General features: G+C 43.7%; 1 protein-coding gene across 2 annotated transcripts in view; it reads right to left on the bottom strand.

Annotated features, from left to right (window-relative positions):
• The window catches only part of MDN1 (midasin AAA ATPase 1), a 160,891-nt gene that overhangs the window by 14,720 nt on the left and 130,467 nt on the right, over nucleotides 1-15,704 (bottom strand). For both annotated transcript variants that reach the window (XM_060114594.1, XM_060114595.1), the window contains exons 83-91: nucleotides 15,340-15,501; nucleotides 11,858-11,995; nucleotides 9,118-9,259; nucleotides 7,665-7,840; nucleotides 7,080-7,229; nucleotides 5,958-6,105; nucleotides 2,889-3,205; nucleotides 2,490-2,660; nucleotides 594-695 (exon numbers count right to left, since the gene is read on the bottom strand). In XM_060114594.1, coding sequence (XP_059970577.1) covers nucleotides 594-695; nucleotides 2,490-2,660; nucleotides 2,889-3,205; nucleotides 5,958-6,105; nucleotides 7,080-7,229; nucleotides 7,665-7,840; nucleotides 9,118-9,259; nucleotides 11,858-11,995; nucleotides 15,340-15,501 — 1,506 coding nt within the window. The remainder of the gene's footprint in view (nucleotides 1-593; nucleotides 696-2,489; nucleotides 2,661-2,888; nucleotides 3,206-5,957; nucleotides 6,106-7,079; nucleotides 7,230-7,664; nucleotides 7,841-9,117; nucleotides 9,260-11,857; nucleotides 11,996-15,339; nucleotides 15,502-15,704) is intronic.

Here is a 15,704-nt window from a genome sequence, read left to right as displayed (position 1 = left end):
ATGAATAATACCCCATTTTAAAAAACCTTATCTTTAAAACACAAAAGAGGGAATTCCCTGCCAGTCCAGTGGTTAGGACTCGTCGCTTTCACGGCTGGGGCCTGGGTTCAATCCCTAGTTGGGGAAATAAGATCCTGCAAGCCATGCAGTGCAGCCAAAATAAATAAATCTAATTAAATTTTAAAAAATTTAAAAATAAAACAAAAAAGAGAATGGACAGTGAACAGAGTAAGACTGGTTAGTCCTTGGCAACAACATAGAACACCTGGTTTTTAGGCTCCATAATAAGAACTTAACAGGATAAGGGTGTGTGCGCGTGCGTGCGTGTGCGCGTCTGTGTGTGTGTGCACGCATGTCTGTGTCTCTGTGTGCGTGTGTCTGTGTGTGTGTGTGTCTGTCTGTCCCCACATAGGGAAGAAGCCCCAGCTGGGAAAGCCCCACAGTCCTGGTCTGCTCGCCAAGGCTGACATCATGGTGAGACAGCGAAGGCGGGGAATTTGGTAGTTTTTTTAAACCATTACATTTAGAACATCAGTTTACATGCAGCCTTCACCTAAGTTTAGGTGAAGGGTGATAGAGAGAGTGATAGAGACCTGTGTGTTTTTCCTGGTGTTTTCCTGAGAGGCCAACCGGGCGATGAAGTTGGATTCATGGCCTTCTGCCTGGTTTGCATCCGCAGCTCCACTGCCGTGTTCCTGTGAAATCCAAGCCACAAAGAATGAGGTGGAGGAAGCTGTGCAAGCATCTGGTTATCGACTGCACTGTGCACAACTCCTCTCACCATTCTCATCTCACAGTCACATGCAGTTGGCACTCTATATCCGGGGACACGGAGGGCCCACTGTACTGCGCCAGTTTACATAAGGGACTTGAGCAGCCTCGGATTTGGGTATCCAGGGGTGTCTTGGAATCAATCCTTCTTGGACCCCAAGGGACAACTGTGACCATACCTGCCTGTCTGCTCTGGAACTCACCCATGACTAAGGCTTGGCCTGTGGGCAGAAACGAGAGCATCTAGACCTGAGTCTGTTACCCTCTTGCGGGACTTCGTTAGTTCCTTCTCTGCGGGAGGTAATGGCTTACTCTGAAGGTGGGACAGGCCTCGATTTGAAACCAGGCTTCATCACCAACCAGCTGAGTACTCTGGAGATTGTCATTTAACTTCACTGGGGCTTATTTAACTCGGATATAAAATGGAGAACATAGGGACTTCCCTGGTGGGGCAGTGGTTAAGAATCCGCCTGCCAATGCAGAGGACATGGGTTCGATCCCTGGTACAGGAAGATCCCACATGCCGCGGAGCAACTAAGCTCGTGCGCCACAACTACTGAGCCTACTCTCTAGAGCCCAAGAGCCACAACTACTGAGCCCATGTGCCACAACTCTACAACAAGAGAAGCCACTGCAATGAGAAGCATGCGCACAACGAAAAGTAGCCCCCGCTCGCTGCAACTAGAGAAAGCCCGTGCACAGCAACGAAGACCCAACACAGCCAAAACTAAATAAAAGAAAAGAAAAAGAAAAATGTTATTAAAAAATAAAAAATAGGGACTTCCCTGGTGGCGCAGTGGTTGAGAGTCCGCCTGCCGATGCAGGGGACACGGGTTTGTGCCCCAGTCTGGGAAGATCCCACATGCCGTGGAGAGGTTGGGCCCGTGAGCCATGGCCGATGAGCCTGCGTGTCCGGAGCGAGCCTGTGCTCCGCAACGGGAGAGGCCACAACAGTGAGAGGCCCACGTACCAAAAAAAAAAAATAATAAAATAAAATAAAAAATAAAATGGAGAACATACAAAGAACAATAATATCTATCTTATAAGGCCATGATGAAGACTTGCTAAAGTAATGAAGTGCTCAGCACCTAATGGGTGCTCAGTAAACGGTTTGGAAGGGGGATGAGAAATATAAACCGTTGTAATTATTGCTGAGAAAGTAGGGGTGCAGAGAGGCCAAGGGAGTTGTCCAGAGAAACCTCTGAGTAGCAGGCCCTCCAACTTCCAGGGCTCCTTCCAGGCTGCCAGTGCCCCAACTGGGCCACAAAAGACACCTCACCCTATGTCAAGGAATGAAGAGGTACTTTCCATTTGAAATTAATGTTTAGAAGCCTGGTGAACAGCGAGGAAAAGGGAAGCCCTACTACATACTAGAGCCATACCACTGCATGAAGTCTCAAGTCAACCCTTCTTTCCTTAGGAGCTTTCTAAAATATAATTTGAACTTGGTTCTCCCACAGAGAACTACACTCTAGTAACTTTTTCTCATTGAGCACATCACTTAAATAAAGTGTGTAAAAGTATTCTGGGATTTGTTCCAGGGGGCATATAAAATTAGGTGTACGACCACTTTCTTAATGAACGGGAGATGATATGTTAGATGTCAACCACAGATAAACATCACACACGAACCAACTACTGCTAAACAGAACTTGGTTTCGGACAGGGAGAAGAGGCCCTCCCAAGGGGCAGCGGGCGAGGCAGAGAGGGCCCTTCACCTCCTTCCCCTGCTCCTTCTCGGGCGCGGCCCCCGCCAGCTCCACGGCATGCTCGCTCTGCTCGCTCTCCAAGCCCGTCTGACCGCAGGAGTCGTGCTCTTTCCTCTCCGTAGCCTCTGGCACCTGCTGCTCCGTGTCAGAGTTCTCCCCTTCTTCCTCTTTTTCCTGCATCTGCAGGGAAATCAAACACAGCATTAACTGCTCTGGAGGAAGAAGATGAGGTGGGGGGCCCCCCTCACCAAGGGGAGTCTGCAGGGAGGGGATCGGCCAAAGCGGGTCTTAAACAGAAACATAAACCTGCTCGGCAAAGTAGCCTAAGAGAGATTCCAGTGGGAAGAAGGTAATTTTTTCTCATCATCATCATTTTTAATCGAAGACAAGCCAGACCCGCCATGATACCTGAGGCTGGAGACCTTGGTCAACAGGGACGTCCTTCTCTGCACTTTCCTCACTGGCGTCCTTGTCCTCCAAAGACTGCTGCTCCTCCTCTGCGTTCTCTTCAGGATGCTGGGCAACATCGTTGTCTTGGTTGGCAGCTCCTGTGTCCATCTCTTCCTCCCCTTCCTCCTGGTCATCTTCACTGGAGCCTCCCTCAGGCTCGTGCTGACCCTGGCCTTCATTCTGGTCAGCCTCAGTCTCTTCGTTTATGTCTTCGGCTTCATGACCTGCTTCTACAGTATCCATTGGTTTCTCTTTAATTTCCAAAGGATTCTCTTCTGGACAGATGAAACCAAAAGAAGGAACACAGAATTTAAAAACCAAACAATGTGATTTCTTAAGATGGGATGTAGTTACACAAGTGTCTTATTATTATTCTCGAACCAGGAGTTGGCAAACTATGGTCCTTGGGCCAAATCTGGCCATCCACATATTTCTGCAAATTTCTCCACAAGTTTTATAGGAACACAGCTGCACCAACCATTTACCTATGTGTTTACCCCATCCATTCTGTATTACCTACGGCTGCTTTCACACTATAAGAGCAGAACTAAGTATTTGCAACTCTGTTGCAGCTTATGACCTGCAAAGACTGTACGTTTATTATCTGACCGACCCGTCACAGAAAAATTTTGCCTACGTCTGCTCTAAACCGTACTTACATATTGCATACAACTGTTTAGATGGTGCATTTCATTAAAGAATAAGTAATCCACTAAAAAGTCCTAAAAGCCACCACAACAATAGGAGTATTTTAGAACAGATAGGAAATGCCAGTCTAATTTTCAGTTATCACTGGGAATAATTGGTAGACATCATTCTTTACCATACACAGAAAATACAACATATATTCAAATGGGAACCATCTTATTTAAACATTTTGTTTATTTAAAAGAGCTTGTCTATACTTTGGGCACTTCAGAAATCAGTTATTTTGTTAGCAAATAATTCTTTAAAATAATTGCTTCTTCAGATTCACAGAGAGAACTAGTGGTTACCTGTGTGTGTCTGTGTGTCTGTGTGTGTGTGTCTGCGGGGGTGTGTGCATGTGTATTGGGGGTGGGAGAGTGGGAAGTAGAAACTATCAAGTGTAAGACAGGCTCAAGGATGTATTATACAACATGGGGAATAGAGCCAATATTTTGTAGTAACTGTAAATGGAAAGAACTGTATAAAACTTAAAAAAAATTTTAATAGTAATTGCTTCTTAGTTTATATACTCAGTAGCTTAAAACGAGCCTGGATATTTTTCTAGGGCAAATGGCTTATTAGATTCTCAGTGGATTTTAATTTTATGCTTGGTTGTTGAATTTAAGGTTGAAGTAAGATTCCAAAATTATAAGTTAATGGAAATGCCTTAGAAGCAGCAGCTTATATTACATTTAAAAAGTAAACTAGAGGGCTTCCCGGGTGGCGCCTGCCAATGCAGGGGACACAGGTTTGAGCCCTGGTCTGGGAAGATCCCACATGCTGCAGAGCAACTAAGCCCGTGCACCACAACTACTGAGCCTGCGCTTTAGAGCCTGCGAGCCACAACTACTGAGCCCACGTGCCACAACTCCTGAAGCCCATGTGCCTAGAGCCTGTGCTCTGCAACAAGAGAAGCGACTGCAATGAGAAGCCTGTGTACTGCAACGAAGAGCAGCCCCCGCTCACCGCAACCAGAGAAAGCCCACGCACAGCAACAAAGACCCAACACAGCCAAAAAATAAAAATAAAATAAACTTATTAAAAAAAAGTAAACTAGAGATTCACAGAGCGAAGACTGTTCTAAGCACGAATTACCAAATACCTTAAACGTGAGAAATGCATTTAAATTTGAGCCATATACTCACCTCCTAGATTTAACAGATGTTAATGTGTTACCACAAGTCTATCAAACTTGTCACTCATTTTTAAGAAATAAATGGTTCTGGACACAGCTGTCTGGATTCTGGATGCCTTTGTCCTTCCTACTTCCTCAGAGCTCATAACCTGAAGTTACTGTATATTATTCCTTTCTATGTGTTCGTATATTTGATGTATCCATAAACAATATATAGTACTGGTTCTTGTATTACATTTCCACCTAAATGGTACCTCTCATTAATTCTTTTGTAACTTGCTCTTTTTTTTCCAATACAGTGTTTTTAATAGCTTTCTACATATGTAACTGATGCACTAAGAAGCAGAGCCTCGCTGGCGCCACCTTTCATCTGGTTGCCCACCACGACGGGGGCTCTCTATTTCAGCGGCACCGCGTACACAAGCTTCCGATACTAGACAGCACCCCTAAGGAGTCACACTCGGGTTGAACAGTGGGTGACAGAGGCGCTGAAGTACTGCCATGCCAAGTGATTTCTTTCGGGATTATTCCATCTCACTCCCCATGGTGATTTCATATTTCAGACTAAACACACAACATATGCACAACAATCAACAACTTTCCCAGGAAAGCTGTGACTGGGCTCCATGAGAGGCCTGGCTCTACCTGGACTGCACGGAGTTTACATCAACCCTTGAGACGGGGCACATGGTGGCACTGTGGGGCGGTGGGGCCGTGTGTGACAGCACTGCCTGGGGCAGCAGCACTGAAACACAGGACAGGAGACGACAGGAGTGACAGAGACCTGCTGGTGTACAAGCTTCAGGCCTACCTAGAGGAGAAACAAAGAAAAGGCGAGGCATGGGCCTCCCTGGTGGCGCAAGTGGTTGAGAGTCCGCCTGCCGATGCAGGGGATACGGGTTCGTGCCCCGGTCTGGGAGGATCCCATATGCTGCGGAGCGGCTGGGCCCGTGAGCCATGGCCGCTGAGCCTGCGCGTCCGGAGCCTGTGCTCCGCAACGGGGGAGGCCACAACAGTGAGAGGCCCGCGTACCGCAAAAAAAAAAAACAAAAAAAAAAAAAAGAAAAGGCGAGGCATTTTATCAAACTGGAATTGTGCTGACCAGACACGATAATGACCTGGCCATGACACTGGCCTGAAGAGAAATCTGTTACTGCTCAGTTTCAATGACTTCCAACGGGCTCTTTAGGTTTCGAAAGACACACCTTCTCCGTCTTCGCTGTCTGTGTCCCCATCACCATCCTTGTCTTCACTGTCTAGGTCCAAGTCATCTGGAAGGTCCAAGGCCTCAGGTTCGGGCAGCTTTTCCTGATGGCCATGGTAAGGGTCCACCTCGTTCTCATCATATTCCCTCTTTGGACAACGGAGAGAACAGGAAAAAATAAATAAAAATGAACTTTTAAAAAGTGTAGCATTCAGGGGCTTCCCTGGTGGCGCAGTGGTGGAGAGTCCGCCTGCCGATGCAGGGGACACGGGTTCGTGCCCTGGTCCGGGAGGATCCCACATGCCGTGGAGCGGCTGGGCCTGTGGGCCGTGGCCGCTGAGCCTGCGTGTCAGGAGCCTGTGCTCCGCAGCGGGAGAGGCTACAGCGGTGAGAGGCCCGCGCACCGCAAAAAAAAAAAAAAAAAAAAAAAAAAAAAAAGTGTAGCATTCACATATAATCAGCTCAAAACACAGTTGACTCTTGAACAACACAGGTCTGAACCGTGTGGGTCCACCTACGTGGACCACTTATGCACGTTTTTTTCAATAAATACGTGCTATAGTGCCACACAGATCCGTGGCTGGTGGGACCCGCGGATGTAGAGGGCCAGCTGTAAAGTTACACACAGATTTCCAACCCTGCAGATGGTCAGTGCCCCCAACGCCTACATTGCTCAAGGGTCAACTGTAGTTATGCTGAGAGAATACAGTGTCTCTTCCCTAAAATTACCAGTACACATTAGAATTTTACCAATATTTTTTGAATTTTCATGTTGGAATTTCAAGTTTCACTTTCAGTGCACATTCTCCACTGATAAGAGGTGCTGCGTTACTTAATCTCAAACAGGACACGGAAGTTTATGGGAAGAAATACAGAAAAGGACCACAGGTTTTAGCTTCCAAACTACAGCACGAGTCCAAACAGCATGAAGACCACCTCATCGGTAACCCATAGTTAGATATTTTATGTCCGGTTAAGAGGCTCTGTTACACATTCCCTTATGAGGCAATGGGAAAGCAAATGATAAGCAGGAAAAAAATGTCTTGAGACACCTCAGGAGCTGTGCGTTGCAGTGGCCCTGGCCTTGAGTCAGGAGAGCAGGTTGGTTCTGAATCCTCATTACCTCATCTATTTGTTCATTAATTTTATCTTGGCCTTGCCCATCATCAGCTTCTGCTTCTTCCTTTTCTTCCTTCTTATCTTGCTGGGTTTTATCTCTGCTTGACTTCCCAGCATCCAAGTTGTCATCTTTAGCAACAAGTTCAGGATCTTCCTAAATACCAGAGGAAGAAAAAACACAAAAATCCTCGCTCTCAATCTGAACAACTGCTTTCACATAGGGTGACCCTACCTAACGCAGCTCTTAGACACATATTGGGCCAACCCTATGGAAACATCCAGCCGACAGGGCATATGTCATCCTGGAGGGAACGTGCAGGTCTGCCCGGATGGCAGCAGTGAGGGCAGGTGTGTGAACAGCAGGGGTGGGGAGTTGTCGTGAACATGCCGGTCAGGCTACTCTTTTAGCCATAAAGACAAATGATAACCTAGATAGCAGAGGAAAAAGAAGAAACAGAGATGGAAGAAACAGAAGAAGAAAAACCAAGCCAGAAAAGGACGAGCAGTGAACAGCAGGGAGTAGTATTTGGGAGGAAGACTGCCTCCTCTCAACCCAGGGACTATGTGATGGAGGGAATCTTTTAATTACCTCATCCATTCCTGGTCCTGTTTCTTCAGTTTTACTGTCTTCTTCCTCCTCATCTTCCTCACCGTCATCATCACCCCAAAGCCTCTCATCTAGTTTGTCAGCTTCCTCACCATTCAGATCGCCCATCTGTTTATCCAGGTCTCCACCCTCACTATCTGATTTCTCATCATCCTCTTCTGAAAGGGAAGAAGGCGCTGAGCTTAGTTCGGCAGATCCCCAAATTGATCTGTTCTGTGTATGCAGGAGAGGTAAGGGCAGGGCAAGGGTCCGACCTGGGATTTACTGCCTGTTTCTACAGAACACCCTAGAGGAGATGCTTTAGATCTCCTGAAGTAGTCCTACTGTGTTTTGCAGTCTGTTTGGAGGAGGAAGGAGGTCTGTGACGTGTTATGTCGACAGACTGTGAGGAGGGTGGTGGAAGAGCTGTCAGGATGTCTAGTTCTGGTGCTGGGAGAGTGTTCATTATGGGACTTCAGCAACCTCACTGGGTTTTGCTTTCTTACCTGGGAAATGATGAGGCGGGACTACGAAATTCCCAAGGCTCCTCCCTGTCTCCAACATACTCCATGTCAATGATTTTACCCAACATCTCAAATCATGTGTCTAGCTCAATTAACCAGAATTTTCTTGCCTTTGTCTTCGTTCAAGGTCTACTTTGACAAAGGTTATACCCTTAAACGCTACTTAGGCATGCATACATTCTTCTACTCTGAGGTCAGGTATCATCTCTGCAAGGCATTCACTTAAAGTAAGACACTGTATTTCAGATTAAACTTTGGACAGAAATTGAGGGCAACAGTTGAATTGTGGTTCAAACACAACAGATGATAATGTGCTGTAAGAAGTCTTATTATCAAATAATTTTCAATGACATGTAATGTTCATAAGTTAAATGAAAAAAGCAGACTATAGAACCACTTATGGTCTCTCTGCATCCATATATATACATGCAAGAAATGGAAATAACCCAAAACTGATTAAGTGATTTGGGTGGTAGGCCTAAAGGGTATCGATTTGGTTTCTGCATTTTTGTTCCAAATCATCTACAACAAATGTCTACTAATTTTGTAATCAGAAAAATATATATATTAAAAAACAACCTCCCCAGAACAATTTAACTTGAGCTGAGAGCCAAGCTCTGCTAGGGATCATCTCCTTGCTCTTCTAGATATCCCTGAAGGACACTACGAAGTCAATGATCTGGCGCACGAGGCAGCCAGAACATCAGTCAGCGTCTCCGCTTACTCAAGAGCAGAATCTCCAAAATGGACTAGAGACTTCTGACCGGAGGTGGGGATGGCACAGGCATACACTGAGGTTTCCACCTGCAGTTATGCAGAGTAACCAACTTGTTCCAAAAGAGTATAATAGGCTCCTTATTAGAAATATGTAATTTCCTGTATAAAATATTTATTTTTCAAGAATAAGAATGAAGTGACAGATCATCTCAAACCTTGTTCTTCAAGCTCCCCATCATGCATTTTCCCATCAAAGTCTTCTGACATCTCAATGGCATTATCCTCGCCCTTAATGTCTGATTTTGAGTCAGGATCCTCTTTATCCTTTTCTTGACCCTTCTGAAATGTATCTTCTGCCTATATCAAAAAGCATTATAGAAACATAAATGCACACTGTAACATTACTAATGTTTATTCAGCTCTAAATAGAATATATAAATGCCAAGATTAATGGTATAAAATTATCTCTGGGGAGAGAAAATACACATAATTTGTGACTTGCTTTAACATTTCTGTAATTAATTTCTGGTTTTATTACATTTTTTGTTAGAGAATATAGAATTTTGTTGAGGTTTTCTCCATGAGAATTGTTTGTTTGTTTTTTTGCCAAGCCGGGCAGCTTGTGGGATCTTAGTCTCCCGACCAGGGATTGAACCTGGGCCACCTGCAGTGGAAACACAGAGTCCTAACCACTGGACCGCCAGGGAATTTCCCTGAATTTTTTTTTTAATCCATACATATTAAAAAAGACTATGCAATATGCATTCTCTGTAGGGTAAAAGAAAATTCATCAGTCTTATTACATTGCCCATAAATTTAATATCTGTTTTGTCACTTTGATCTCTCATAGACATTACCCAACTGTGAATGTAATTTTTCCCCCTACTACCTTCCTTTTTATTTTATTTTTTTATTGAAGTATAGTTGATTTACAATGTTGTGTTAGTTTCAGGTGTACAGCAAAGTGATTCAGTTATATACACATACAAACACACTTTTTCAGATTCTTTTCCATTGTAGGTTATTACAAGATATTTATTACAGTTCCCTGTGGTATACAGTCGGTCCTTATTGTTTACCTATTTTATATACAGTAATGTGTGTCTGTTAATCCCAAACTCCTAATTTATCCCTCGCCAGTGAATGTAATTTTCTTCACTTTTCCTTAAACTATATATTCCTACATAATCTACACTATATTTGGGGCAAAAGATTCACATTGTTATGTTTCATTATAGCTGAATTTTTAAAGTTCTTTTTTTTAAGATACAAAAGTAATAAAATCTCACTTAAAAATTTCTAAGCAAGGGCTTCCCTGGTGGCGCAGTGGTTGAGAGTCCGCCTGCCGATGCAGGGGACACAGGTTCGTGCCCCGGTCCGGGAGGATCCCACATGCCGCGGAGCGGCTGGGCCCGTGAGCCATGGCCGCTGAGCCTGCGCATCCGGAGCCTGTGCTCCGTTGCAACAGGAGAGGCCACAACAGTGAGGGGCCCGTGTACCGCAAAAAAAAAAAAAATTTCTAGGCAAAACAGAAAGAGTAAATACCACTGGTGATGTTCTGGCACATACTTTTATCCGTAAGTACACCAACAGATACTTAGAAATATAGATGGGGTATACCAATACCGGCCTCCCACATCTTCTTCAACAAAAAGGGATTATGCTTGACAAACTGTTTTGCCATCTGCTTTTTTATTTAAGTTAAAAAATGTCTCCTAGATATATTTCCATGTTGTCACTTATAAACCTATCTCATTGTGTTTAATTATAGTATCGTTCTGCATGAATAATTTAAATAATTCATAATTTTCACCAGTATAAATAATGCTGTAGTGAGCATCCTTGTATAAACACACTCCATTATACACATATTTATTATCTTGGGCCCTTATTAGCATTTGTACAAGAAAACATGGAATTCCTAGGTCAAAGAACACACACAATTTAAAATTTATTAGATACTGCCGAACTGTTTTGATAGCTTTCTATCCCACTTACTGTTTTTTACATTGGATTTGTACTTTTCTGTTAGGTTTACTTTTTCCTTTATTTTTCCATTAACAAAGTACTATGTGCTAATTAAGTTAAATTTGAGAAATACGGAAAAAGGCCAAAATAACAATAATGTGTATGTTATCTGTGTATATATATCCACACACATAATGTACGTGAGAGCTATGCCACATAAATGCTAGCATTACTCTTTTGTTTTTTTTATGTTTCCAATTTTCCCTTCAAAGGAAGAGAGGAAGCTTGGATTGGTTTGTTCCTTTATTTTTAATAAGTATAACCATACCTTAAATAGAAATTTATGCAGTGCTCTAAATTTAGAATATAAGTGATAAAAAGTAATTCCACTACCTCTTCTTTCTTCAAGTCATGGTTGATAAATCCAAATAAAAGTAGTGTGTTTAAAAAAACGGTCCCAAATGAGATTGGAATTTAAAAAAGCAACACAACAATCTTAGTCCAAAGCATCTAAATATTTCAAAAGCATTCTTGATTCCAAATAAAAAAGGATATAGATTTTAAAAATTTCACCATGTCTTAAAGACATACAACAATAAATCCTATTAACAGCAAACACTGGCATTGTTGTTTAATGCAATTATCACTTAAAATAGCCAAGCTTTTTATCCCTAAATGAACCACTACCAAAAATGCTCTCTTAGAAGTCATCAGCAAAAGTTTTCCCATTTAAAATAAAAAATTTTTTAATCATTTCCCTCCCAAATTATAGCTACAACCAATAAATGCGCTGCAAAAGTTCCTTTCTGTGGTCTTTAAGCTTTTAATTTACATCCACTCCCTAAGCTCCAGTATTCTTAGGTGCCTAGATCACAGTTTGAAAACCATTAACCTAGTAGAAAAACCATTTATATATGTAATTTAAATAGTGAAAAAGGAGTGAGCTTCTGTAAACTATATACATACTTCATGCCTGTGAAAACGTACCTGTTCTTCATTTTCTATCTGGTCACTCACATCCTTCACACCCTCGCCTTCTCCAATGCCACCTCCCTCGTAGTCATGGAACTCAGTCGCTCCCTCTCCCGCTGAATCTTCCATAAATTCTTTGGGCAAGCAAAATCCCTCAAAAATAAAAAGAGTGAAAGTTAGGTAAAAAAAAAAAGCAATAAAGAAGGGATTTCCAGTCCTGCTACAGGAGAAAATACTGTAAATAAATGATTAATTCTTTTCTAGCTCAGTATTTTAAATCTGATTGAACTACAGTAGACTTCTGTTGGTGACAACAGTTATTATGCAGTTTCAAAGCTTGACATCAGATTTAATATACAAGGTTTTGAGACTCTGTGGAGGCCTCTGGCATGTAGTAATTTGTCATTTGCCAAGACAAAAATTTGAATGAGGTATACATTAGGACGGTATTTAAGGAGCAAGTTATGGGGCGGGGTGTGGCACAGAAACTCTCAGTGTCTAAATCCCAAAGGGGTTTTGTCCTTCTTTACTTCTCAAATTAGCAAGCCTGAAAAGAAAGAGAGAAGACATGTAACCCCGGAGATACAGCAACTTGAAAGCAGATGCTACAAGTGAGAGATTTCATTTCCTTTTATTGAAGAAAATTTTGTGTGATGCTCCTCAAATAAAGTCATGTTAATTACAACACAAAAAAACATGCCTTCCCCTTCAGCTCTTGAAGTAAATCTGTCACTCTCAGGGAACGTGCTGTATCTGGCCTGGGCTGTCTGCTGCCAAGGCACCTGGCACCCTGGCACCCAGCATGGCAATGGGGTCTAGAGTTAAGAACAAGGTCAGACACAGCAAGACTTGTGAAGAGTTAATAAAACTGTATTTCATGTCAGAAAATAGCCCAGGGCTTCCCTGGTGGCGCAGTGGTTGAGAGTCCGCCTGCCGACGCAGGGGACACGGGTTTGTGCCCCGGTCCGGGAAGACCCCACATGCCACGGAGCGGCTGGGCCCGTGAGCCGTGGCCGCTGGGCCTGCGCGTCCGGAGCCTGTGCTCCGCAACGGGAGAGGCCACAACAGCGAGAGGCCCGTGTACCACACACACACACAAAAAAAAAAAAAAAAAAAAAAAAAGAAAGAAAAAAGAAAATAGCCCCAAACCAAATATCAACTACTAGTGTGTGGGACAAAAGTGAACAGAAAAAGAAGAAAATCATGGCTCTCAATCAGAAATTTTATCTGAGAAAGTACAAGCTATCAAGATATTTGCCAATCTAAGGACGAGAATGTACTACAAATAAGCTGTCAACTAACAAGACCAAGTTCCAAGACCAGCAAACACTGATTGTGACTTAGTTACACAGAACTAGCTTCCTATGGATTAAGTGCTTTAATCACAACCAAGATCTATTATCTTTTTTTTTGGCCTCGCCATGTAGCACGCGGGATCTTAGTTCCCCGACCAGGGATTGAACCTGTGTCCCCACTGCAGTGGAAGCTCGGGGTCCTGGACCACCAGGGAATTCCTCTAAATCTATTATCTTAGCACTGGGTCTAACCTGCTTTCAAGTTCCCTCAGCACTCCTCAGAGAGGACAGGAACACAATTCGGACATTTAAATGAATGGAAAGGCAAACTCACCTTCAGGACATGTATTCTTAGAAAGTCGATTGAAAAATACATTTTGGTTAAGACAGTGAGATATACTATTTTAAAGAAATATGTTTAGATGCAGGCAGAATCAACCATAAAGGAAGGAGATTCAGGATGTCCTTCTGCAGGTCATGTTACTACAGTGGCTGCAGCTGGGACAGCCACTGAGCTCCCAACACTTTGCTTTCATCAAAACCACTTCTACCCCACACTGCTACCCCCAAACACACACAGGTCTGACAGCCCACAGTCATTCTAGAACTTGTCAGACAAGAGAAATGGTGCAAGTGGACAAACGTAGCTAACCCAAATCTCAGGGCACCCTCAACATACACTGTCCTGCCACTGTCTTCTACATGCAAGTGTTTCCTCCAAGAAGTGATGGGATGTAAGACTGGCTCAGTGCCCATCAGATAGAGGGGGCAAATCTGAGAGGCATTCATTTATCCATTACTCAACAAATGTACGTACTTATCCTCTAGATACAAGGCACGGGCTTGCTCCCATTTTTTTTTAACCATTTCCAGTATTCCAGATACTGAGAACTAAGAACTCTTCACTGTTCACAAGAAGCCTAGACCTCACCTTCAGTTTGTAAATTCCTATCTTCCTCAAGTGCATCTCACCTATACTAAGATTCAGAAAAGATCTTAAAATACTAGGGAAAAAACAAAAACAAAAAACTATATACTTAGTTGAAGGTGATTCTCACAAAAATGCAAATCTCATTTGTAAAATGAGGAAACTGAGGCTAAGTGACTCACTCACTCTGAGTCCCAGAACTGGATACCCTTGTGACTGGACTTAGCACGCCAGGCTGGGCCTGTTAGTTCTGACTGCTGCTCCTGAATTCCAAGGGTAGGGTCTACAATCTCTATAACTTCAGTGATTTTCACAGCACTGGGTACATGGCTGAATCAATGAATGACTTCCCTATTAAAGACGCCCCTCCTAACATTAAGAGCCCCGTTACCATTTCAGCATGCATTAGTATAAACGACCGAAAACTTAACAGCCTTAAGGATTCATCTGTCCTACAAGCCTAGCTCAGAGTTATCAGAAGAAGATTTCAAATTGGAGACCAGGAAAGAAGGGTGTGAACAGAAAGCAGCAGCCTTTAGACAGACTGTGGAGTCTAGGGAGCTCCCCAGTGAGAGACCTTCAGGTTCCAAACCTTTAGTGGAAAAAGGATTAGTAAAAGGAGGCCAGACAAAGTAGTAAAAAATACACAGGGAGGGGCTTCCCTGGTGGCACAGTGGTTGGGAGTCCGCCTGCCAATGCAGGGGGTGGGGGTTCGTGCCCCGGTCCGGGAGGATCCCACGTGCCGCGGAGCGGCTGGGCCCGTGGGCCATGGCCGCTGGGCCTGCGCGTCCGGAGCCTGTGCTCCGTAGCGGGAGAGGCCGCAGCGGTGAGAGGCCTGCATACCACACACACACACACAAAAAAAAAAATCCACAGGGAGAGTGGGAATTCCCTGGTGGTCCAGTGGTTAGGACGCCGTGCTTCACTGCTGAGGGCCTGGGTTCAACCCCTGGTCAGGGAACTAGGGGATCCCACAAGCTGCGCAGCCAAGGGAAAAAAAATTGTATTTTGTAATTGTCTTAATACCTTTCAGAGAATGCTTTCCACCTACAAAAACATATATATATATTTATATATATATATATAAATATATATAAATATATATATTATATAAATATATATATATATAAGTTAATTAAAAATTCCACAGAGAGAGCAAATCACCTCCTGCTATTTGTGAAGGCCCAAAATAAAATCCCATCAAACCAAACACTAACGGGTATGGAATACATGGGTACCTGCTTCCCGTGGTGCTCCACGTAAATAGTCCTTACCTTCTGGGCAAGCTCCGTAAAGATCTGGGCAAGCACAGAGAGCAGCTTTGCAGTGCTGCGGTGAGTTGCCAAAGACATGGTCAGGAAGAAGAGGATGAGGTCCGAGTACCTGGAGAGCATGGGCACCAGGCGCACCAACAAGCGGCAGGACTGGGTGAAGAACTGGGGGCAAAACAGATCAGAAAGGCTGCTCACACCAGGTCTCCTCTGGGGTGACCAGGTAGTGACGGCGGTTGTACCACCTTGTGAATGTATTAAAGGTCACTAATGGTACATTTTGTTTACACACACGTACATAACACCTGCTCACTGAGATCTCTTCCTTGTTTACACAAACCCTCACAACACTACACTTTAAATTCTTA

Source organism: Mesoplodon densirostris, chromosome 12 (assembly GCF_025265405.1).
Source record: "Mesoplodon densirostris isolate mMesDen1 chromosome 12, mMesDen1 primary haplotype, whole genome shotgun sequence".
Classification (NCBI taxonomy): domain Eukaryota; kingdom Metazoa; phylum Chordata; class Mammalia; order Artiodactyla; family Ziphiidae; genus Mesoplodon; species Mesoplodon densirostris.
The sequence above is the reverse complement of the archived record's forward strand: the minus strand, read 5'-3'. Positions and strand labels throughout refer to the sequence as shown.